This window comes from Priapulus caudatus, unplaced genomic scaffold (assembly GCF_000485595.1).
Source record: "Priapulus caudatus unplaced genomic scaffold, Priapulus_caudatus-5.0.1 Scaffold66, whole genome shotgun sequence".
Lineage (NCBI taxonomy): Eukaryota > Metazoa > Priapulida > Priapulimorpha > Priapulimorphida > Priapulidae > Priapulus > Priapulus caudatus.
In genome coordinates this window covers 189,416-215,654 of record NW_014577127.1, presented here as the reverse complement: position 1 = coordinate 215,654, position 26,239 = coordinate 189,416, and the positions used below count along the sequence as shown (strand labels likewise).

The 26,239-nt window shown below is 42.7% G+C and overlaps 1 protein-coding gene across 1 annotated transcript in view; it reads left to right on the top strand.

Annotated features, from left to right (window-relative positions):
• Window positions 1-21,380, top strand: part of LOC106821251 (kinesin-like protein KIF17) — a 43,445-nt gene extending 22,065 nt beyond the window's left edge. The window contains exons 2-21 of the mRNA XM_014825974.1: window positions 1,965-2,046; window positions 2,231-2,380; window positions 4,530-4,586; window positions 4,727-4,850; window positions 7,256-7,489; window positions 8,125-8,274; window positions 9,062-9,277; window positions 10,577-10,632; window positions 11,177-11,321; window positions 11,785-11,842; window positions 13,910-13,975; window positions 14,556-14,671; window positions 14,846-14,952; window positions 15,228-15,353; window positions 16,091-16,226; window positions 16,847-16,852; window positions 17,450-17,461; window positions 19,492-19,589; window positions 19,971-20,076; window positions 20,717-21,380. Coding sequence (XP_014681460.1) covers window positions 1,969-2,046; window positions 2,231-2,380; window positions 4,530-4,586; window positions 4,727-4,850; window positions 7,256-7,489; window positions 8,125-8,274; window positions 9,062-9,277; window positions 10,577-10,632; window positions 11,177-11,321; window positions 11,785-11,842; window positions 13,910-13,975; window positions 14,556-14,671; window positions 14,846-14,952; window positions 15,228-15,353; window positions 16,091-16,226; window positions 16,847-16,852; window positions 17,450-17,461; window positions 19,492-19,589; window positions 19,971-20,076; window positions 20,717-20,934 — 2,259 coding nt within the window. The 5' untranslated portion in view covers window positions 1,965-1,968 and the 3' untranslated portion in view covers window positions 20,935-21,380. The remainder of the gene's footprint in view (window positions 1-1,964; window positions 2,047-2,230; window positions 2,381-4,529; window positions 4,587-4,726; window positions 4,851-7,255; window positions 7,490-8,124; window positions 8,275-9,061; window positions 9,278-10,576; window positions 10,633-11,176; window positions 11,322-11,784; window positions 11,843-13,909; window positions 13,976-14,555; window positions 14,672-14,845; window positions 14,953-15,227; window positions 15,354-16,090; window positions 16,227-16,846; window positions 16,853-17,449; window positions 17,462-19,491; window positions 19,590-19,970; window positions 20,077-20,716) is intronic.
• The last annotated feature ends 4,859 nt before the right edge of the window (window positions 21,381-26,239 follow it).

Genomic DNA, 26,239 nt, shown 5'->3' with positions numbered 1-26,239 from the left:
TACGTACGTACGTACGTACGTACGTACGTACGTACGTACGTACGTACGACGAGAGAGAGAGAGAGAGAGAGAGAGAGAGAGAGACACACACACACACACACACACACACACACACACACACATACACACACACACGCGCGCGCGCACACACACACAAATTCTTTAGTAGGACCTACAATACCCCGTCCATCCTTTAAAAAAATTGCCACACTGTTTGATGAAGCCATCCTCGCTGCTAAATGCTGAAGTGCGATCACGGATATAAATGATAGTACGCAGCTCTCGTGTCTGAGCGATTGGTTGCCCCTCGATCTACTCTATCTACTGACAACCAGAATCCACGGTGAGTGTGACAGTGCGTGTGTGCGTGCGTGCGTGCGTGCGTGCGTGCGTGCGTGCGTGCGTGCGTGCGTGCGTGCGTACGTACTTGTACGTGCCTGTGTGTGTGTGTGCGTGCGTGTGACTGCGTGTGACTGCGTATGCGCATATATTTTTATATATTTATGTGTCAGTGTGCAGCAGCTAGCGTGCGGCGGCCAGCGTGTGTTGTAGATGAGCATTTGGACGGCATTTACAGGAAATTATCCGCAATAATAGGTGAAAGAGAGTAGAGAAACATTAAGACTTTGCATGGTAGTAAATAGATTTCGTATTTATTTAGCATTATATTTTATTGAAACGCTCCAAGTGTCTGTGTGTTCGTACGTGCAAGTGCGTGCTTGTGTGTGTGTTTGTGTACAGAGATGTGCGTGAGATGAAATGCCACTGTTTATTGGATGTATTATGGATATCGCGTAGAATTGTTTGCTGAGACCATGCAGCTCGATATTCGCCCGCAGTAGAAAATCCCGCCCGCGCGCCCCTATCGCAGCCCTATCGCAGCAGCAGCAGCAGCAGCAGCAGCAGCAGCAGCAGCAGCAGCAGCAGCGGCAACGTGCTGTATACTGTCCCAGCAGGCGTGTCATTCGGCAGCATCGGCTGTCCCGTTATGTGCTGCCTAATCCATCGGCACATCTGATGGTCCTTTGTGAGTACTCGTGTTCATGTAAACATGCAGTGCCTGTGTGTATATATGCAGCGTGTGTATGTATGTATAATGAATGCGCGTTTATGGGCGTTATGCGTCGTAGGATTCAATGTAGTATGCATGTATGTAAAGTTGCTGAGGCGGTCTATGTCCCCCGGGGTACTGCCGGAACGTACCCTGGGTACGGTTCGATATACCGGAACGTACCCTGGTACTATCTAATATGCCGCACCGTATCTCGCCTACTCCACTAACAAGTCTAGGGAGTCGCCTACGCCTACTCCCTAACCCTAACCCTAACCCTAACCCTAACCTTAACCCTAACCCTAATCCTAATCCTAACCATATCAGGAGTCTATCAATATCAAATTATTGATAGACTCCTGACCATATCAAATAGTGACCAGGGTACGTTCCGGTGTACCGGACCGTACCCAGGGTACGTTCCGGCGGTACCCTGGTGGACATAGACCCTATGAGCTGTACGCATGTATGTATGTGGAATTCAATAATACGCATGTTTATCTTACTATATGTTACGTTACTATTGCTCGATTATTCAGTTGGTAAATCATAATTTACTATCAAATATAGCAGCTTCAACAAATATTACGTTGGTTTCTCATGCTTTATTATCAACCCTTACCTAATGTTACCACAAGCATAGATAGCTAGTTCGCAGTGACGTTTTACGTGGTTATTGCATTAATCGTTTTCCTCTAGGCTCAAAATTCAAATTTCAAAACGATTACCGATAAAATGACGCAAGGATTTTATACGCATTCTCTGCGTTTGCGTGTGATTGTCAATGACTTAAATTTTTTCTGAACAAGCATAATGAATATTGCTCTTTCATTAGGTTTTGTGCATTATAAACTAACGTACATTTCGGTATTAGCACCTTATTCGAGGATGCGTTTGTCTGTTCTCGTTCCAGAGCCATGTCGACGGGTGAGACTGTGCAGGTGATCGTGAGGGCACGGCCCATGAACGATCGCGAGAAGAAACTGAAATGCAAGGTAAGCTCGTCATTAGAAATGATATTGTGATATTGTCTTAAAAGATAATGTCTTTCTCTAGAAATAACATCCGATAGTGGGTCAGTATTTTCGGCCTGCTGCACTTAACTGGCAGTGACGCATATACGTGTCCGTATCCGAGTCACTGCATGTCCTGTCTACTTTTCCCTCTTGCCTTTCATAGGTGGTGCTAGAGATGGACGCCGTGAGTTGCGTGATCACGAACCCCAATGACAAGACCGCGCCGCCGAAGAAGTTCACCTTCGACGCGGCGTACTTCACGGACTCGACCACCGAACAGATCTACAGTGACATCGGCTTCCCGCTAGTCGAGGTGAGGCACTCGAGGCATCGAGGCACTCGAGGCACTTGAGGCACTTGAGGCATCGCTGCCTGGCGCTGGTCGTCGCGTACACTTTGTCAATGTGACGTCTTTTGCGAAAGTCACCCTCGTTATCGTTGAAACCCCGTGTCGCAGCTATACATCTACAGTGTCGTAGCTATAGTCGGTTCTATATAGAATTGGGGGTGGGGGTCGTTATGACTATAGTTAGTGCAGTGTTTACTGACGTACGCTGCTCATGATTCACCATTATTTCTGTAACGAGCTTCGAAGCATCATGTATCCTGCCTGCTCGGAGCGTTTTACATGCTTTTGCTATGTGGTGCCTGCGTCACCGCGTGGTTGTTATCGATGTTGATTCACAATAGCAAGGCATAGACGCTGGAGTGGCAGTGACAACTAGCTGTAATACACCGTGCGCTGTCAATGGCAACCGTGCATTAAGCATGCTCGATATTATTGCATCTCCCCTTCTTCGTAACAGTGTTGGCGGCATTATGATAAGCATGAAACGGTGGCGAAACGTTGAGGTCAGACTAAAGCAAAAAACTGTCTGGAACAGCGCGGGGCTAATGGTAAGCCGCGGTCAGTGCCGAGCCAACGGAAATTACCTCAGGTCAAGGCATGGCTTGCAGAGATGAGTGACCAGGCAAAAGCGTTCCTAATTAATACAGCGCAGTGCGTCAAGGCAGGACATATTACTATTAGGGTTAAAAATGCAGAGATTCCGCACGGGTAGTTTGTGCATCCGTGCGCGCGTATCTTCGCGCGCCAACTACCCAGGCAGAAAAGTCGAATCATCTCCGGCGTTGAATGAATTTTCGCGCCAATTAATCAATAACACCTCATACCTGCTCGCAGCGTCCATCATGAAGTTGTGCGTTCTAGGCTCCAGCACCCATTTCAGTCTGCAATCTACTAATCGCGTTGCTTCGCTCTGCTGTTGCCGGATATTGCTGGCGTGTATAGGGTTATTGTCCCTATGCACATATATCTCTACTGATGAAATTCGACATCCTCCCCCCTACTCTCTCACACACACACGCTCTCTCTCTCTCTCTCTCTCTCTCTCTCTCTCTCTCTCTCTCTCTCTGTCTCTTCTCTTCTCTCTCTCTCTCTCTCTCTCTCTCTCATCCTCGTCTCTCTCTCTCTTGTCTTTTACTCTAGTCTCTCTAATGGATAAGATTGTTGAAACTTGCGGACTCCAAGGTCCCTCTTTCTGTTTCAAACGAGTACTTATAAATTAATGCACCTGACGGAATGTGGTAGTATTTAAATCTGAGGTGCTAGCTCTTTTGCTATGGCGCAGCGTGTTGTAAACAAAGGCACTATATAGGGAACTCGTCCGAACGGTAGGGTATGTGCCTTTTTCCAATATGACTAGTGGATTGTAACGAGATCACTTACAGGGATAAATTACCGGCAATAATATTGAAGTAAATTGAACATTGTGTAGATGAGCGAATAAGAATCTGTAGCACGGACACGACTCTTTTAGGTTACGATTATTATTTATAATTATATATTATAATTATATAAACTTATATTATATTTAGATATAATATTAGAGTATCTATTATTATTTAGATTTATATTATACTATTCGTTTTAGTTTAAGGGCGTTATGTTTTCTGCGAGCAATCTAAAGACACGACACGTAACGCTACTCTCTAATACTGCCCCCCAGCATCGCAGGTGCACGTCTCAATGTCAGCGTGCATGTGGTCGTCAGTCTCAACACTCTATACCCCCCCCACACACACCACCCTCCACTTACCGGGCGTTGCACACTCTATACCCCCCCCCGCACGAGCAGACGCCAAAAAACCTTGGGGGTCGCGTGCACGCGTCCAGCGTCGCCCTTATACCTCCCCCCCCCCCGCGTTGATGACTATGGTCCAGCGTCTCCCTCTTAATACCCCTCGCCCCCACCGAACCACCCCACCCTCCCGGGCGTGCACCTCTAATACCCCTTCCCAGCGGTTGTCGCGTGCACGCGTCCAGCGTCGCACACTCGTCTAATAGTCATCCCCACCTCCCCCCTGGCGTCGCGTGCACGCGTCCAATCACACAATCTAATACCATCCCCATGCCCCTTCCCCACACTCGCCGTCTCACGCTCTGCGCCTTCTCTTGTTAGAACGTGACTGGAGGCATACAATGGCCGTGTTCGCGTCACGGTGCAGGACGGGCTGCGGCAAGTCTGTTCACGATGAGTGGACGCGCGAGGAGCGGCGGATCGCAACGCGGCGTCATACGCGCAGCGTATCGAGCACTACTTCGACAAGGACATGTCGTCGGGCGGATGAACACCAAATGTTCTCGTGCACGCCTCAGCTCCTGGAGATCTACATCGGAAGGAGATTCGAGTCTGCCGGCAAAGGACCGAAGAACAAGTCGACATCAAGGTGCATCCTGACTGCCGGGCATTACTACAAGAGTGGGCACAAACGCGGCACTGGTATGTCGTTCAAGGCGACGGACAAGTGGCAGAAGTACATAAATATATGCACGGTGAGTTACACGCGTTCAGAAGTATATATGATTTCATAGGTTGGCACAGTGACAGGGGATAATAGTACAAGTGGCACAGGCTGCAGAAGGCGCTGTATATACAAGTGGGTAACGCGGCAGAGGGCATGTAAAGCGTACAGGTGGGTACACGCGGGGCATTACGTACAAGGGGTAACGCGCAGGGCATGTGTACAAGGGTGGTACACGCCGGCGAGGCACGTAGTAGCAAGGTGGGTACACGGGCAGCGAATGTCGTTACAAGGTGGGTCACGCGCAGAGAGGTAGTTACGAGGTGGGTACAGCGGCAGGGCATGATCGTACAAGGTGGGTACACCGGCGGACATTACGTACAAGTGGGTACACGCGGACAGGGCCAATTACGTACAGGTGGGTACACGCGGCAGAGGCGAATGTACTACATAGCGTGGGTACACGCGGCAGAGGCATGTAGTACAAAGTGCTCACGACACGAGCAGAGAGTATAAATTATTATGATCAAGGTTGAAGGTACAAGTGAGCAGAAGTGTAATATTATGTCAAGAGTGGGTACACTGGGCACGGTGAATATATTTCCAATTGGGTACACTGGCAGAGGTATATATAAACTAGAGCACTCAAGAGCACAGGACTCCGCAAGGCAGCCTGAATTTCTTCTCAATGTGAATTTTTTTATTAATTAATTGGTATCGGTATTATCGTGCGGCGTGCAGGTGGGGGGGGGAGGGATGCTGGTTGCCCTAGCCTGTGGTTGCTTGTTTGTCTTTGCATTTTAGTCTACACAGCCGCATCCCTAGCGGAAGTGAATGAAACGGCCCTGCATGTTTGCTAACAACCCACAACACACAAACAACACTCAACAACAGCCGTTGAAACATAACCCCGCCAGCCCCTGCGGAGGTAACAAGGTTGGTTCACATGCGCAGAAGTAGATATATTCCGGTGGGTCACAGTGGCAGGGTAGTATATATTATATAATACTATAATATATATATATATATTAATTATTATACACATTCCAGGTGGGTACACGTGGCGGAGGTATTATTATCTATCTAGGGAATTTATAGAAGGTACGATAATAAACACAAGAGTTACAGCCGTTCGCATTTTTAACGATTTTTCTCTATAAAATTTGCCACGCCAATAAGAAGCAAGTGTATACGTTCCTTAGCTCTTTATGACACCTAGATTTCCACTCACCTTATGGGTATTGATATTCGGTTACTATATTTGCTAGCGTTTGCTGTAAATCTATCTGCCGAGCTTAATTGATAAATTTTACGCATAAAATGGGCCGACTATGTTGCGAGCTGTTGTAGACTTATTAGAGTATCGGTGCGCCAATATTTAGCAAGGACGGTTTCCAGAATCTGTGCCGATAGGGGATTTAAGTACTTGCTACCTGCGGTGGCGTATGTATACTTACGTGCAAACTAACTACAGAGAATTTGTTTATTATGTATTATTATTATGTAAGATAGTATGTCGATTTCTTGTGTTGCGGTCACATAACTGAGCGCTGTCTCGCAGGGTGGGCTTCACGAGGATCAAATTTCGAATCTTAGATTGTCTCTCAACCTGTGGGGCACGATGATTTGGAAACGTCGTTGTAAAATATTCGCTCCGATAGCTTCTAATAATGCGCTAAACAAGGATCACAAAACTAGCGCGCTAATCGTCTGGCCGATTCAGCCTCGTGCAGATTAGTTTCAGCATACGCTAGCAAGTATATGTAAGGAATATTCGAGTCCATGAAGTGATGTGATTAGTGGTATAATAGTGCTAGAACGTATCACTTGCTTCTTTAGATTGCGTCGGCAATTTTGTGAAAAATCGAGAGGTAAAAAGCTCGGGTAATCGGGTGTGTACTTTTGTGTATTATCCTACTCTTTTGATAATTTATATTATTATATAAGATAATATATATATATATATATAGATAGATAGATATATAGATAGATAGATATATATATATATATTCAAGGTGAGTACACAGTGTTAAGTATGCATGTACGAAGTGTATGGGAACACAAGCTGAGCATGTAAGTACATGGTGGAAATACTAGACCATAGGCAATGTAGTTTGCCCATTTGTGATCTTCTCATATATGTCTATAGAACGGACCACATTCTGGCAGAGTGGTTATGTGCAAGGCACAAGTATAAAGTGGATGCGTGCAGTGAGGTTATATGAGTAGAAGATGAGTACGTGATGCGGGGCATTTATCCACTCAAATAACTAGTACAATGCTACACTGCTAGTAATACGAGCAGTCGCTGTTAGAACGTGATCACGCCTCGAATCGATGTCCGATTAATATAATCAGTGATCCTCCTGCTCTCGCGTGGCAGGTCTCACCATGCATCCGGTGCACAATGTGCGGGAGTGCGAGAAGGTGATGCAGCAGGGCTGGAAGAACAGGTCTACCGGTTCTACGCTTATGAACGCCGACTCGTCGCGATCGCACGCCATCTTCGCGATCAACCTCGAGATGGTGACGACGGATGCGAACGATGAGGAGCACATCCGTGCTGCCAAATTGAACCTCGTCGACCTGGCCGGAAGCGAAAGACAGGCGAAGACAGGTGAGCATGAGCGTGCGTGCAATATCGATGATCAATGTGCTTTTTAGGCTAGGTCAGGGTTAGTAAGGCTATTACTGGGGAAGTGTAGAAGGTGTAGGAGGTCTAGCATAGGTGGGTGGCAAATCTAACTAGGGCATGCTAGCCGTTCGGCATCCTAGCATAGGTTAGAGATTATGGTTATATATACATGGTTATATATGGTTATATATAATATGGAGATATAGGTTAGAGATACTAAATATTTATATTGTATATGTGAGTGGTTATGCAAGCTCAAATAGCTGTATGGTTGGGAAGCTATGATATGTTATCCTGATCATATCATATGGCTATTACGAATCATATGTGTGTATGATGACAATTATCTTTCTGTCCACTGTAAAAGAAAGTACCCGGACTTTATGTTGTAATGTTGTAAAACTTTTAGTGAAAAAGTAAAATACAAATAAATGCAGCTTGCCTAGACATGAGATGACTGAGTCACACGTTATGTCACAATTGAGAGTGCTGAGACGTTATCTTCTCGCAACGATGACAGTGTCGTTTGTATGCAGGGTTTTAAATGGCTTGACAAATAACAAGTGAGAAATGACAAGTGAGTGATAGATATGCTCAACAGGTAGTTACTGTTGCAGGTGCTACTGGGGAACGATTGAAAGAAGCGACGAAGATTAACCTATCACTGTCGGCACTTGGAAATGTCATATCTTCACTCGTGGATGGCAAAGCTACTCATATACCCTACAGGGATTCCAAATTGACTCGTCTGCTTCAGGATTCCCTCGGTGAGTCGTTATCTCTAGCGTCTGTGGAGTGCGAGCATTCTCTATCTTACGGTTTCACTCGGTTTCACGTCTGTTCACGATTATTGGAAGTCTCTCTTCAGTCGGCCAAGTCTTCTCAAGCATTAAGCCTCTTAAGTATGCATACTGCTGTGTCAAGATATCTGTACAATATACGTGTGTGTGTGCGTGCGTGCGTGCGTGCGTGCGTGCGTGCGTGCGTGCGTGCGTGCGTATGTGTACACAATTCCTTTTGCTGTTCCAATTGCTGATATGCTGTTCAAGTCTCTCGTATGTATTTGTCTATTTGTGTATGTATTAGGCCTCCTACATCTGCATACTGTGGGGTCAGAATTTCTGTACAATGTATGTGTATGTGTATATGTGTGTATGCTTTCATGCGTGCATGTGTATGTGTCTATATGTTGTTCACGTCACTTATGTGTATGTGTGTGTGTGCGTGCGTGCGTGCGTGTGTGTGCACGTGCGTGTATGTGCATATGTGTGTGTGTCTGCATAAGTATATGTGCGTTGTGTGTGTATGTGTGTGTGTGTATTATGTGTGTATGCGTTCATGCGTGCGTGCGTATGTGTCTATAAGCTGTTTACGTCACTTATGTGTGTGTATGTGTGTGTATGTGTGTGTGTGTGTGTGTGTGCGTGCGTGCGTGCGTGCGTGCGTGCGTGCGTGCGTGCGTGCGTGCGTGCGTGCGTGCGTGCGTGCGTGCGTGCGTGCGTGCGTGCACGTGTACGTGTGTTATATGCCGCGCGTACAACGTCGTCGTCGCAGGTGGCAACACGAAGACGCTCATGATCGCGTGTCTGTCGCCGGCCGACAACAACTACGAGGAGACGCTGAGCACGCTGCGCTACGCCAACCGCGCCAAGAACATCAAGAACAAGCCGAAGATCAACGAGGATCCGAAGGACGCGCTGCTGCGGCAGTACCAGGAGGAGATCGAGAAGCTGAAGGCCATGCTGACCGGTCAAGCGCCACTGCCCATCGGTGAGCGAGTCACGCTACGATCGACATGGCCAGATTTACGCATAAGCTAAACAAGCTACAGCATAAGGGGCTCACAGTCTGAAGGCACCTCTCAAAATCGTTTGTTTTTCATTTGTTACACTATAACTATAATTGATGATATAAGTGATGATTTAACCTAATTAACAACAATTAACATTAAACCCAAGTATTAAAAAAATATCATTATTTAGTAATATTTACAAAAGTTTGCTTCCCTTAGCTTAGGACCTCGCTTTGTCTAAATCTGGCCTTGAAGGTCGAAGTCGACAGTCTCTCTGTATATCGAACGCCTGTCCATAAAGCACACTTTCAGGGGGTTTTCTTGAGTGCAGATATATATGGTGATATATACCATCTCTATGTAATGGACTTCTGTCTGTAAATGACACTTTTCCTTTTTTTCTTGAGTGGCATGCAGTTATACACTGAAACCACCTCTATAGAACAGACGTCTGTCCGGAAGGGTCACTTTACCTTTCTTCCTTGTGTAGCAGTTATACAGTGAAACCCCCTCTCTAGACAAAGCACCCGTCTATAACAGAAACTTTTCACGTTTTTTCCTTGAGTGGCAGTTATACAGTGAAACCCCCAATTATAGCAGCGACAACTGTCTATAAACGATACTTGTCCCGTTTTTCTCGTGTGGAAGTTATACTGTGTCTCTCTCTATATAATCCTCCTCCTCCACTTCATCCTTCTCCTCCTCCACCTCCTCCTTCTCCTCCTCCACTTCCTCTTTCTCCTCCTCCTCCATCCATACTCCTCTATAGATTCAGTGCCTATCTATACCGGTCATTTTTGGCATTTCTTTCGACTGACACTACTACATAGGTTTGACTGTATCTATGAAGGCATATGTGAAGCTCAGCAACGAGCAACCTACTGACCGACGTCTGTTGATGGCTAGTAGTAGGCTGTCGGTCACTCCGTGCCTTGCACCACGTGCTGCCTGCTTTCATAACTGCCTGCCACTGATTTGGCATGTAATTACCTATGTGATAATTGGCTTCAGTAGTGCGAATAATAGCTGCAGTGAGTCATGCTTATTTATTATTGTCATGAGTTATTCTGATTTGCTCTGATTTGTGAGCAATAATTTGTGAGCAATAAAATATAAAGCTACAGCTATATCACGTTTATATGGTGACAATTGTTATCATCCTTGTTTTTTTCTACAGCTGTACTCTATGACCCTAGCTGTACGTTATAGTAGGTGCAATGTTGTTGCGTTAATATGCTACATTGAGCACCTGCGCTTTGGCATCATGTACATTGCAGATCAGTCAGCTGATCACTCACAAGATATACAGAGAGAGAAGGAGAGACTTCAGGAGGTGAGTTGTTCCTCGATCCAGATCTGCCAGAGCAATACAGAGATGAGATAATAATATGGCATTATAAGTGTATGCATCCATATATATATCACCGAAATTCGTGCTGGGTAAAAATAACCTTCTCCATGTTATCATTATGTCTTCATTTTACATGTACTGTGCTAGAGTTTACAGCAGTTGTATGTTCTGTTGCATCGCCCACTATATATACTGTATTTAGTTATTTATAGTACTGCAGTTTTGTTCGTGATTACTAGTCACTAGAGTTGCATGATAGAGATTATTTTTCTATGTGTCTCTGGTTAGTTGTAGTTTAGGCAGCCCTTTATGTTGAAGCAGGATGGAATATCAGTTAGATGTTGCTATTGATGATCTTCTGGTACTACTGTCATTGTAAAAACTTGAGATAATATTAAACCTCTTCAGAAAAACTGAAGACAAACATCTGTTGAGGTGGTAAGAGTCACAGCGCATTCACAATCTGGCCCTTGCTGCATTCCATCCACGTCTCTGCAACTCATACACGCCCCATCGTGCTTTACAGGAGTATGAAGACAAGATGTCAGACATGCGTGTCAAGTACGAAAAAGAGCAGAAGAGCAACGTTAGGCTACATGAGGACATAGAGAAACTGAGGAAGCAGTACGATGACAAGATCTCTCTAGTTAAAGACAAGTATAAGAGCGAACGTACGTAATCATTAAGTGTTGCACATCAAGTTGCCAGCACGCACTGACGAGTACCAAAAAATTCCTAAAATTAACTAGATACTCCTGCTGTTTTCATGTAGTTGCCAGTTTGGCTATTCGTGTTTACGACGTTGCGTTCTTAGCATTAACTATTGCGAGGAATTACCCACTGTAGGATTATACACTCACACTGTTTGGCTTTCAATGAGATTCACGGACAGTTTCCAGATGTGACGCTTTTAGCTCAGGTTTCATTAAAGGAAAGCTGAGGTAGAATTAATTATTTACCGTCTGTCGTGTTAAATCAATCGGCTGGCCGCGCGTCCTCTATTACCTAGGCGGTGAAAGCACGTAATTAAATGTTCACGCCGGTCAGTCGGATGTATACGTGGAGAAGGAATTAGGATTCTATGTGCTTGCTTGACGCGGTAATCGGTCGTAAATGGCTTCATCATCCTTACAGCAGAACAGGTAGAGGCGACGGCGCAGGATGGACTCGGTGAGAAGATTGTCGTGAAGAGGTGAGTGCAGCTCGAGTGAATGATGGGGTTTCTGTCGTCGATCCACTCGTTATAGCAATGCGTTTTGAAAGGTGCGTGTGTAAGTCTAAATCTGAGAGAGGTTTTTTGCTCATTTTCTTGGGGAAAACAAAAGTCCATCTAAATCGAATTTAAATTGTTTGCAGTGCTTTTAAAATTCCGTACTAGCATGTGTCATATACAGCTGTGTAGGTTAAACGTTTATCAGTATGTCGACATGAGAGCAGTAAATATAGTCAAAAGGTTTAATTGTCTACGGTTGTTTGTTGCATGTAAGCAGGGGTGGATAATGATAGGTCTGTCATTATTCACCTCTTTATATAAGTTGAATTTGAAAAATTGATGGAATATTAAACAATTATAATATGCCCGCATGTATGTTGCAGGTAACTTTTGTTTTCGTTTTTTTGCAATCGCATATGTCATTAGGCCAGAACGAAATTTTTGTATGCAAAAGTCATAATAAGTTTGTTGTGCTATCAGTACATACTGGTCACTTTTATACTGAAAGTACAAATATTGTTGTACTTATGGCATCACTGATGGTATCAGTGAGAGTGCCAATACGGGTACCGCTGGTGGTAATATCACTGTGCATGCTCATGTGGGGGGTGCCCGTGTCCTTCACTTAACACCACTTCAGGTGCCACTGTGAGAGCCGTTCTGTGGTTAGCATTTATACCACTATGTAGGTGGAAACGTAGACTGGTGCCAGGGTTGATACCACTGCAGGAACCCATGCACAAACTCCTCCACAAACATTAGACTGCTTCACTAAATGACATTTTACGATTTAGATTGCACTGTTATCGTACTTGCTTTTAGTTACTTCGTTTCGATGTATGCACGTAGTTAGTTTGTCATGTCCTGGCTAAAATTCTTGTGTAATTCACTCCGATAGAAGCACTGCATGATCAAGCACAGGATGAAGCAACTATTGCCAAAGTTATTCGATATAAAAAGTATATGCCTTTTATATCAAACTAGCTCATAAAATACACATTGCCCGGGCGAAAGGGGTAGAGGGGTGTTATATGTTAGGAAATGATTCGTGATTGATAGTGTTAGAAGGAAATCTGTTGACATACGTGCACACGCTCACATGCACAGCTAGGCACTCACACGCACAGACACGCACACATGTACGCATGCATGCACACTCAGAGAATCAAATGATGAGCTAAACCTAGCCTGTCCATGTAGTTGGGTCGTGTAGTGCATAGTGTCCGTAGAGCAAGAATGGAGAGAAAGTTTGCCAAGAGTAGTGTTAGTGGGGGTAGCAGAAACTAGCGAATCGGACAACGGTATTCAGACACCCTGTGCTGCCTCATAATGAGGAGGAGCCTGAAGGTCATTTCTCCATAACTTGTGTATGTTTCGCCTGATTTTATGAAGGCGTTCTTTTGCAACTTGACCTTTCACAGTCTGCGTGTCTGGCCTTCCCACCTGCTAGACCTATGTAGGATTATTGGCTGATTATGAGCTACGGAGAGAAATATATAGACAGGTGACCCTCGAGTGTATGCAGTGGCAGGTGTTAGCTAACTGAAAGCAAAAGCAGCGGAAGTCTTACTCAGAGTGTACACCATCGAAATACGCATGATCCATTTATAAATTAAAGGATTAAAAAAAGGATTTAAACGTAAAACAGGATAATTTAATTGCTTATAATTATTGAAGGTTGGTATTCATGGGAATACAGGGCCAGATCGTGTGTGGAACCAAATATTTAGCCAGATAAATTGGTTACTTTCGAAGTGGGTTCATGTGATACTAAACGTTTAGGTCTCCCTGATCGAGTACAACTCATATTAACTCTTATAATAACCAACACAGGTGTATTTTTTCTTGTCATTTACCCACTCAGTGATGTGATGTGAACGTGGGGTGGTGCCATGATGAAAGCTTTGATGTAGGGTAGGGTATTTTATTATGAAGAATCCATCGTGTGGTGTTTCTTTTATGAAATTAAGCATGCCGGCGAGGCTTTATACCCCGAGTATTTCGTGCCAGACTCGCTCTCATAAAGAGACGTGCTATGTTTTGCAGTTTGGCTGGTGGTTACCACTCTAGCACACTGTCTGCGATCAGAGACCAAAGTGATGCCCTAGAAAGGTAGTCCACATTTATTTGCATATTTGCTAGGCATATTTCACTGTTCCGTTGCTCTTATGCTTATTGTTGTATTAATAAATTTGATGGCCTTGAAACTGATACCAAACATATGTAACCTAGAAGCAAGCAAAATCTTCCAAATCTGCTGTTGATGCCAATTTGGTTGCATCAGACTACTGTTTTAACAGTACTAAGTGACAAGAATAGCTCTGCACTGACAAACATGCATGCACAATCAGTCAGCACTTAATTGGTACCTATTACATATGACACGTACAACATGATACTGATTTTACATCACTTAAATAAAGTGCAGGAAGATTAATTTCAACAAAACAGACGAAATTTTTTCTGCTATTTTTGCTGTCGCCTATACTTGCAAAAGGCTTTTATTACGTTTAAAATTCCCCTGTGCATGAGGATATGTTTTAATTTATATTGTATTTCGTTTTATCTTCAATTTTGTTTACTGTGATTAAGTTGAATGCATTGCGCATGCGTGAAGGTTAATATAGAGGCCTGCAGAAGAGAACAGAAGCTGTGCTGTTGAGTCAATGAAATACGTTTGGACTCTGCACAGGTTACAAGAACTTCAAAACATCATGGTAGGAGGAGAGAGAGCCAATGATGTTGAATTAAAGGAAAAGCGGAAAAAGAAGAAATTGGTTGCGGAAAAGAAGAGACAGAAGCTAGCAGGTGTGGTAGAAACATCTTCATGTGACAATATCGATACAAATTCCTATCACCTAGCAATATACGTGGTAATAAAACTCACAAAATTATATCCTATTATATTCGAGTATTTTGCATTTTTTTGACATAAAATATAATTATATTGGTCGTGAAAGTGTATTTGTCTCAACTGTACAGACACGATTCAGAAGATGGATGATGATGGAATCATGATGAATGTCTATGACTCTATGCAAGATGAGCTAAAGGCAAAATCTGACATGGTCGACCGACTCAAGAAAAAGGTATATGATCATATCATATGTCACTGAGTATGGACTTTTTTTTTGAGCGGGTGTTGTGAGGACGACCAATGGATGTGAGACCCCCTCAACCTAATTGTGTAGAAGATACAGTCGGTGTGTGACGAAAAAATGAGCACATTTTAAAATGTCAAATGCATAAAGATTACAGGTTGCCATAGTTAATGTCACTTCACTATCATGAGATAATTCTCGTCTATTTGACTCGATAATGCATCATTGATGCGCCACACTGAACGCGTTCTCCCTGGTTCCAGCTTCGTAATGTCGAGTCAGAGGTCAAGGACTTGCAAAGCGAGTTTGAGTTTGACAGGACAGACTACCTCGACACGATACGAAGGCAGGATCAACAGATCAAGCTGCTGCAACAGCTGCTGGATAAGGTGAGAGCCTTCATTCTAGATTCAAGGGTATTGTAGCATTTTACGTGTATGTGAAGCGTTTTGAAGTTGCTTGTTCTAGAATAAAAATGTTGGGAATCCTAAGGTGCTAGAGTGGGTGGAGAGTAGGTTGTGATGAGGTCATGCAGAAAATATTCAAACGATAAGGTTGCTTAATCATGTTTGGTTGCTTTAGAATTGGGGAGAATATGGTCTAAGATAATGGTAAGTATGGAAATTTTTTGACAATGCTTAAAGGGACAGGGCTTTGCATTTAGGTACCTGCACTCACTCTTAGATTGGGCCAGAACCCCACCCACCGATGATTGACAGAATCTGCTTGTGCATTTTAAATCGTTAGCTTCCAGTACGCGTTGCTATAGCATGAGCAAACGATTTGCCCACGAAAAAATAAAATCAATGTTTTTGCACTGCACGTACAAATGTACGTGTCGGCATAACAGCTATAATGCAGACGTGAACGCAATGTTAATCTTGTTGAGGGTATTACCAGGATATAAAATATGTCTTGGAGGCAAGAAGCTCGTACACAAAACTGATACCTCTGGGTGGTGTCGATTATCTGATAATCTCAAGTTAGGTTAATCAGCCTAATCTATAAGTCGAGGTTGTGATAGTCTCCTAGAAGTTGCAGCGATCGAAGATTCGGGGGTGGGGGGAGGCAGCTGTATCTTGTGTAGGTTGAAAATTTACTAAACAGCGTCTCTGCTTGCGTTCAGGTTCAACCGTGCCTTCGACGAGACTGCAACTACAGTAACCTGGACAAGGTGAAGCAGGAGTGCGTGTGGGATGAGGATGCTCAGCGCTGGAGGCTCCCCGACCTCATCATCGAGAGGACAAACCTGCCACCCGCAGGTAAGCGGTCGAAAACAATGTAAAAATAATCAGTGTAAACAACAAGCTCCGTCTTCATATTTCACTAGCAGATAAGGTCGATGTATTGATGAAATGATGAGCCAGGTAAGAGTGGATGTGTGGATCTAATGTTCTCCACAGCGTAACAGCTCTGCAACTATAGCATGTCTAGCAGACGTTGTGCGTGTCCTGGTTGCTTGGTTACGTACCATGTTGAGTCTGCATGCTATTGATTCGCTAAAAGCACCAGCTTTTGAACAATCCATATTTCCTATTAAAATTTCCATGCTAGCCTTCACCCAACCTACAATTTCGTAGTTGTTTTTGTATTAATATGCTTAATAACATCATTATTAATTGGAATTGTATTAATTGTTTTATTCTACAAGCAACTTATACTGCACAGTTCGTTATAACGTTCATACTCAATTAGGCAGACTCAGTTGTACTTGAAAGGGTCTGTGTAACATGCTATTATTAATGATGGCAGCAGTTGCCTGTACCATGGCAACTGTCATCTGACGACTGAGGTAGATCAATCTCAACAGACGGAATCTAAATGCTATTTCTCATTTTCTTGTTATGCCTGCCTTGCCACTTTCGTGTGTATCTAATGATAGGCAATCGTGAGTATTATCGTGGTGTACCTCTGGTGATTCAGTAATGCATGTTGTGTAAACCGTAGATACTTCGTAGAATTTTATAGGCCGATGAATTATTGAGTTGTGGTTTTATAAGTTGTAATAATGAATGTTATAATGAGGAATTTTGTTTTCCACTCGACATACATAGTGTAACCAGTTGTCACATATGTCATGTGAATTATATTATGTTGCGTTTATATATGTATCTATGTATTATATATGTATCTATATATTTGTATTTTTCTCTTCCCCTCCATCTGGGATTTTTTCCTGGGTGGTCTGACACCTGCTGCGACGTTTCTGTGTCTGTCCTGTGTATTTGTGTGATTGCCCCACGATGTTATTGGTTCAAATATCCATCTCATTTAGTAAAACTGTTAAAACCGGAAAAATGATGACATGATAACTGCTGTGTGATGAAAGCTTGCACTCACCTTAGCTGCTTTTCTCTAAATTTGTTTGCAAAGCTGATTTTTAAACTGCTTCTATACTCATGACTCATGGAAAGCTTTTTGGCACTGCTTGTTGACCCATGTTGTCCGATTTTATATTTGCATGTGGATTTCACTCCCATCACAGAACCTTGGAACAGTAAGTATGCTGGCCAATAACTAAAAAAACTATTCATATAACACCGCCCGCCACTCATGCAAGTCAGCTTAAAGGAATAATAGGTCCATTGATTATGCAATGTTGACGAATGCTACAGTAACTGGCACCTTGTGTAGTTAATAAGTACATTACCTTATAGCCAAACGCGTATTAGATTGTCCAATATCACTGCTGGTTACATTACAAACAAGACTTCAAATCGGTTGTTGATATGTATCAACGTATCATTTACGTGCCGTAAATGTCATCCAGGAGTCAAGCGATGACGTAAACATCTGTGCGGCCCGTATGTTTTGGATGCCAGATGAAACGGAAGTGTCAGCGGTGTAACCATGCACGGCCACGGACTAAACATGGAAATAGAGTAAAACACACGTACTAATCACGGACGCACGTGGACAGCCCTGACAAAAAGTGCCTTATCACGAGCGTCCATGTTTACGAAATCACTGATGATAGCATTGCGTACGGCCGAGCATGCGTGCGAAAATGTCCGGTGCACTATAAATCTGTATCACACCCGCTTCGCCGGCAGCGGTTTGAAACTGTAAACAACTTTTTGGACTTCGGATTTCAATTAGACATTTCTTAGTAATTAGCAGTGATATTGGACAAACTAATACGCGTTTGGCTATAAGGTAATGTACTTATTGACTACAAAAGGTGCCAGTTACTCTAGCATTCGTCAACATTGCATAATCAATGTACCTATTATTCCTTTATTAACAACAGCTCAGTATGCATGCGTGCGTGTGCTCGTGTGCGTGCTCGTGTGCGCGTACGCTTGTATGTAAAAACGTATAATTGTATAATTATACGTATGGATGGATGGGTGGATGGGTGAATGGATGAATGGATAGATAAATGGACCGGCGGACGGATGGATAGATGGATGGATGGCTGGATTTGCTATGGGTGGGTGGGTGTATGGGTTTGGGTGGGTGGGTTGCTGGGTAGGTGGATAGTTGAATAACTGGATGGGGGGGGGCAGATGAATGGATGGGTTGGTAGATGAATCGATCTGGGTGGATGGTTAGATGGATATATGGATGGTTTGATGGATGCATGGTTTGATGGATGGTTTGATCTATCGATCTGGGTGGTTGGTTACATGCATGTAAGAGTGGAATAATATGCATCAGAGACAGGAAGATGAGAGGTTAGTTAGGGATGTCTACAATCAGGTAGGAATGTAGGTAATTATATCAGTGTGCGTAGCAAATTATATCCCAGTATATCTATCATTCTATCACATCTGTAATATTGATGTAGGTTCTGAAATCCACGACAGATTCTAGTTTGTTGCTGCTGCTCGTATTTTTTCCAACTCTTGGCCGGCGTTCACTCTCATCATCCAGTGCTCAATATGTATATATATATATAATATATATATATATATATATATATATTGCCTTAACCACTGGTATGGTTTTCATACTCTGGGTTTACGAGCATGTGAACGCATAACAAAGTACTGCGTGAGACGCCTGCGTTGTGGAGGGAGTACCGGATGTACTAGCTTTCTTTTTGTCAAGAAACGGTGCTGGGTCCATAAATGACCTATATTTCTACACAATAGCCTAAACACATTGTGGTTTTATTTCGATCCATTCGCTGCTGTTTCTCATGCACGCACACTCATTTGCACATGGCAAAAACACCTTATTGGGCCACCCGTTGTTACCAGTCTTTCCTTTCCCAATTACCATTCACTTATGAAGACTTGTTGGATATATACATGCGCGCGCGTGCGTGCGTGTGATCTCTATAACGCCGTCAAGGTCAGCTTCAGTCATGTGGAGTCGCATGGTGACTTGTAGTTGCTGGAATTATCAAAATACATTTTATATATATATACAGAATATTCCATACGTATGCTTGTGATTCGCTCTGTTATACTGTTTCCAGCATTGAATACGACGTGATCAAAATAAAGCTGGTAATAGCTGGTTACATAGATCTTTAGTGAGTTTTGCTTGGTTGGCTGACTGCAGCTCTCGCTTTTGCAGGGGTGATGCCAGGCGGCAAGGTCTCTGTGACAAGCTTGCATGGCTATCACCATAGCAACGGTTCCATTAGTGACCCGGGTGAAGACAGCTACTATCAGGTAATTCTCACACGTCGTTTGCTAAATGACGTTTTAAATTAATGTACTCACTTTTAATGAAGATTTAGGAAGTCTCGTTGAGTGCGTTATTTAGTAACGTGACAGATCAACTGACAGGTTTTATCCAGGTAATATAGATTATAATTTGACTGGCCGAATCAATACTGTATGCAATATATTATTATGCTGCCCGACAGTGCCACTATCACACTGCCCTCAGGGTGCCTTGTAACCGATAATCTGTTATACTGTGCTCCTGATAATATTATTGTGATAATAGCAGTATTTGTTGCGATGAAAAATGAAATCACGAGCAATGCGTCAAAATGAAGAGGTCTCATTGTTTTATCTTTTAGTTTCAAATGTGATTTTTTTTTATAGAAACTGGAATCAAGCAAAAATGAGGTGTTCGCAAATGACTATTTCAAACCAAAGCGAGACCTCACGCAAGTGTATGGCCGGGACTCTCTATCTGGCCGAAACATACGTGAGTATATAAACCAACATTTCAGTTGACATTATGATCCTCATGTGTTTGGGTTGCTATAGGTTATCATGTGTGTTGCGCACTCCTATTATCAGGTAATGACAAATAATATTATAACAATGACAAATTGACAAATATGACAAAAATGACAAAAATGACAAATATATTTGTCATTATACGCTCCTGCTATTATGTATATTCTCATGACATAATGGTTCTTGCTGGGTTGTTCGTTTGCTCAGGAAAACATCGCTGATCGTGTATACGTTGGCCACGTTACATAAGTAGCCTGCACGTTGCAATAGGTTATCTTTTCTGTTGTGTAGTCTTACCATCTATATTCTGAGGTGACACAGTGGCTCATTACCATGGTCGTAACAGATGACGCTAGAAATCAGGATGTGCGTACATGGTCCTATGTCTTAGTATCATTATTAATACCAGGGGTTAATGATGACAAATTTGTCATTATTAACCCCTGATAAGACCCATATTTTGTTGGTTTTTAGAATTAAAATATTAAGAGCAACAACGAAAGGTGATAAAATTTCTTTGTATCTGTATTGACATTCACGGTCAAAACAGGCACAAAGTGTGTGTTTTTAAACGATTTTGATGCATTCTCTTCATGCTTCTGCAGCACATAGAGAGACGAACTTCCCTGTCACTAACGACTGGACTAATGGTACGATAGGTAACGGCCCGCAGAGCTCAGCAGGAGGAGCTGGCAACATTTCTACACTAGACCTACCGAGGAAACCCGTGCGACTCGAGGCACTCCCTATGCAACGCTTGCTGGTCAACAAGAAGAAGAAAAACCGATCTAATACAGACCTCACTGGACCTTACACCTACTAGTAGCATGTGTCCAATAGTGTACCAAAGTGGGGGGAGTTTTTTATGGTTTTTATGCATGTTTGTCAATTATGTGTGCATTTGTACTAAATTTTTTGATGTATGGAACCGTTGAGTATTTTTGATGTTTTTAAATCGAAAACAATCTATATGCCCGCAGCTATTATCTGGTCAATAATTGTGTAACTAACTCAGTATGATGAGTTGATATTAATTTTAATTGGTCAGCAGGCAGTTTGTTTTGTAAATCACTGTGGCCTTATAAGGTTGAAATTTGCAATCGCTTTTACTGTGTTGTTGTCTGTTTAACTTAGCCCACATGTGACCATCTTACAGCCATTAAGACTCCTGAAAATGTGTAACTCTTTACTTTTGACATGTGTGAAAACTCATTGTTGTTAATCAGTCATGCTACGTGCATATGATCATGATCATATCATCATCATGATCATAATAATCATCAAATAATATATATATATATATATATATATATATATATATATATATATATATATATATATATATATATATGTATATTATATCATATGATCGCATCATGATGATGAATAGTTTTTGCTTGTAGCTAGAGGGCAGCAGTTGTTAGTGTGTTCAGCCCGGTGTCAATTTCCCCCGGGCGTAAAGGGAGGGTGCCGATGGGGGCGTGCTGGGGGGTGGGGGTTAGGGTTAGGGAAATAAGGCCATGTCTAGCATGGAAGTATCACAGAGTCAGACTGTAGAATGACGGAAGTGTACGAAGTGACTAGTGTTGCCACATAGCGGCATCCTCCCTCTACGCCCGGGGGAAATTGACATCCGTGTTCAGCCTGGGCACAATTCCATGAGCGTTCCTGTTATTGTCAAGTAAGACGTTATACTTATTATATTGTAAACTGTGCACACGCGTGTGCACGCAAACTCTTCTGCAATAATAGATCAAGTTATACTGTGATATATGTACGATACATGATGAACGTTAAGATACAGGTTGAAGCTCGGAGCATATATGAATAAGAGTGGTTCAGATGGCAGAGTATGCTGACCTTGTTGGGTTTTCACTGTGACGTTCGTTTATTTCTGTTAGAAGATGATGCCGTAGCTAATACCGTGTGAAGATAATACCCGTAATGCCGTATGCTTCAACACTTTGAATGACCGGCGTCTAGTTGGTGCATTTTATATTTTTGATAAACTTGTCCAAACTACGAGTACGCGATAACAAGCCCGTAGCTAGCGGAGGTGAGGGAGGGGACAATTGTCCCAGGACCAATGTATATAGCATTATATGGACAATAGCCAATGGTGAACTGTCCATGGTCAACTGCCCAGACCACAACGCTGCACGTGGATTTACCCTCCCACACCTGGGAAAATTAGTTAGCTACGGACCCCCTCCCCCCTCTCTCTTTCTCTCTCCTTCCTCTTCCCCTCTCTCTCTCATCCCTCTCTGCTCTCTGTATATCTCTATCTATCTATCTTTCTTTTTCTCTCTATCTTGTTGTCTTTTTCTCCCCATCTCTCTCTATTTTCAAAATTCGGTTGTTCAAAGTTCATTGGTGTTTATGAATACTGTCATTACTGAGATTAATAGATGTTTTTGAACGATTCCTTGTTGCGCATGGTGTGTATGCGTGGCTACTGGTCCTGCTGTTAACTGTTTTTGTGCAGTAGAAGAATTGCGTAGAAGTGAGCCTGCGAAGCATTGACCTCACATATATTGTTGTATCACGCGAAAAAAAGTTGGCGTCCAAAGATATAATTACACGTTGGCTAGTTGTAAATTTTATTTGATGAAGATATGGCTGGACCAGTGATCGGATAGCTACAACGTGCTCGCGTGTGTGTTGGTCGTTGTGTACAAAGAGTGATAAACAAAGACGTACGCTTGTTTATAATAGTGTTCCAGTGAAAAGTTTAAGCACAGCTGTGATAAGCTATATGAACTGTAAATATATAACTTGTTGTAAACGGCCTTTCGATTACATTATTTTTTTATTAGTTGCTTTTCTTTGAAAACAGGCAAACTGTGCTTGCCTGACTAGTATACGAGGTATTTCTCGGAGTAATGCGTTTTACTAGCGAACAGAACACGTGGTATTTGCTTCACGACTCATGTTTGGGGTTGAATAATGTTGGGATGGTTAACATTCGAGCCTTTAACAATTACAATTAATGTAACTGCCTCTCGAAGGTGATAAAATTGAACAGGTTCCACGAAACAGTCTTTTTAGACTTAATGATACTCTACATGTGGTGTAGTCTTTTCAGTGTTTCGTTAAGATTTTTGCTCGCATAGGAAATATTAGAAATGTGGGACCGGAGGCAGGGGGCTGCAACCTCCTCGTCCCCCAGATTGAATTTAAGATTAAACATTTTGACAGAGTATCATTAGTTTTAAGTTTTTCTAATTGATGAATTATTAGCCCGATTTCAAGATTTTTAAAAAGCTTTAAAAATGTTTTGGAAATGATATCTGAATGCTGGAAATGTTATTTTTGGCAGGGAAAGAAGCCTAGAAGCCTTGCTGATACCCTGTTTGTAGAATCTATGGTCCTCTCTCTCCTAAATTTGTTTAGTTTATGTCTCCGGGTTTGATATATCAAATACTGTATTGTGATCTCTTACGAAATATATCAATTGCGCTTTTATTATTAGTTATAAAATATATACTCATGAGTTGGTGGCTTGAATTGTTGTTCTTTTTTTTCATTGCTGGCAGTTGTGTGTATCCGTGGATGCTATAGATAGGACGTAAGTTTATTAAGTCTGATAGGTGTTATTGTATGGAAAATGCGTAATCTCCCATTCACGAATAAATAGCATCAGATAATTTCTGCTTAGTATAGGTAAGACATGTAATGGCTGTTTCCGGCAGTCTGCGTCCCAGTGCTGTTGCCCCCTTACGGCGGTGAAATAGTTAGAGAATTGGCATTGATAGACGAAAAGTTATATTGCTACGATGTGAACGTATTTTATTTCTTTTATGAATTTTTAATCATGCAACCCAGATTTTAAAACCAAGTTTTATAATAATTTTCGTCAACAATGCGCCGCTGGCCGCTCTCTAGAATTCCAAATTACCTGACTGGTTAATAGGCAGGATGGACTGTGATTTACCTTACGTTTATGTTATGTTATGTTATCTGATTATATCGATACTGTCGCGATATCCGAATCTGCTATTTAACCAACCCCACCCGGATGTATTTTTTGTTATTAAATGAATATGTGTGCCCGTAAGCGCGCCCGGATGCATGCGTGCTTACGTACGCGCGTGCATGTGTGACTGTGCGTGCGTGTGTGCGTGCTTTACTAATTTCGATATTAATAATTTCGATACATTATTAATAATTCGATTCGTTATTAATAATTTCGATACATGTCTCTGACAGTCGGTCGTTAATATAAAATTGTACTCATTCACAAATCAAACGTGGCACGCTACGCTACTCAAACCCGATCTGATAGACGCCGTGCGGTGCGCCTAACAGAATTTTATTAAATAGTATATTCAACGTTCTTATTTATAACGAAAATGCAATCGATTTCTTTACTGATCCTTCTCTAGTCTGGTTTTCCTTGTTTTTACCGTGGTTCTGGCTGTTTCTTATCTCGTGTCACCTCTTTCTCTCTCTCTCTCTCTCTCTCTCTCTCTCTCTCATCTCTCTCCTCTTCTATCTCTCTCTCTCTCGTCTCACTCGTTCTCCTCTTCTCTCTCGCTCTTTCTCTCTTTCTCTCTCTCTCTCTCTCTCTCTCTCTCTCTCTCTCGCTCTCCCGAGCTGTCGATGACATGTGGTTGAACTTGTTCGTTATACCTCTTCTCAGCATGTAAAGAGGGCTCGTTCAGGCAATTTCCGGCTCCCTCCTCATCCGCCGATCGTACATACATAGGTATATCGGCAGCGCTGTCGTCGTGTCCGCACCAATGTCTGCTTTACATCCCACCAGCTTGCACATATACCCCAGATTTGTTGTTGTCTCTCTTGTAATTAAATGTGTTGTCGGTGATGAAGAAACAACATGTTGGTCGAAGGTTTCGCCCAGTCATGTATGCTTGATGCTGCGTCTTAAATATACAGTTTACCGTTCTCTTGATCAGGCCCTCCTGCTGCCCAACGAATGATCTGCGCTTAATGCTGTGTTTATCACACTCTGGTAACATTTATACGACAAGTCCATGCGTGTATAATTAATCTGACAACGCGCAACATTAGTAACTATATTGTCCAATGCATTATATAGGAGATGGTGACAATGGCACACGTACACGCGTGATGTGGTGATGACGTCGTACATTTCACCGATTTAATCTCCAGTCTCATATCTTCTTTTCAGTGAGTGCAGTATTCGTTCCTTCTGTGACAAAAAATTGTTGCATCACTGTAGTGTTAGGGTATAAGAGCGTTTGGCTACGTGTAGGTGAACACATTTCTGTTGGATTTTGTGTGACTATCGCGTTTAGCAAATTCAGTAGTCACGTGGTGGAATATGGACAGAAGAGGATGGGAGGGAGGTGCCTGCATGGTATTGTTAGAGTGTAAACTTAGTGTAGTTTATGTTTACTCTTGGTTCACCCTAGCTGTATGATAAATGTATAGCCCGTACAGTGGCGCCATCTACAGTGGAAAATAAACGGGCACTCACTTAATGTTTCTCGGTCGAAATGAACAAACAACACCCTCAACAACACCCCTGTCGATTTTAAAGGGGCTACCCCCACATTTACGAAAATGACATAGGTCCAAATCTGGACATCATCTCTATCCTTGAACGGTAGTGGCGTGTCTTTCCTTCTCTCCCGAATCTACCTTCGTTACTATGACCCACCAATCAACAGGTTATGGGCCCAGGGCGAGAATACCATTATTCGATGGAGACGAAGACAAGTATGAACTATGGGAAGTGAAATTCCTTGGCTATATGAGACTACAAAAACTACACGAAGTGATTCAGAGAGAAAAGGAAGTCCAACATGGCGATGCCGATGCCGCCACTGCCGCTGATAGGGTCTATGTCCCCCAGGATACTATCGGAGGGTACCCTGGTTACGGTTAGATATATCGGAAAGTACCTCGGGGTACTATACAATATGTTGCTGCGTACCCTGCATTGTCCCACCGTACCCTGACTTTCAGCCAACTGATGTCGTAATACTTTCAATGTCAAGTTACCACATCCCATAGTAGAATCCTCAAAACATCGCAATCCAGTAAAAATGTATGCTATGTTTGACTATATTTTTCTTTTTCCTTTTTCATATATTCATATTTTCATTTTCATATTCATTTTCATATATCATTCAAATATTCAT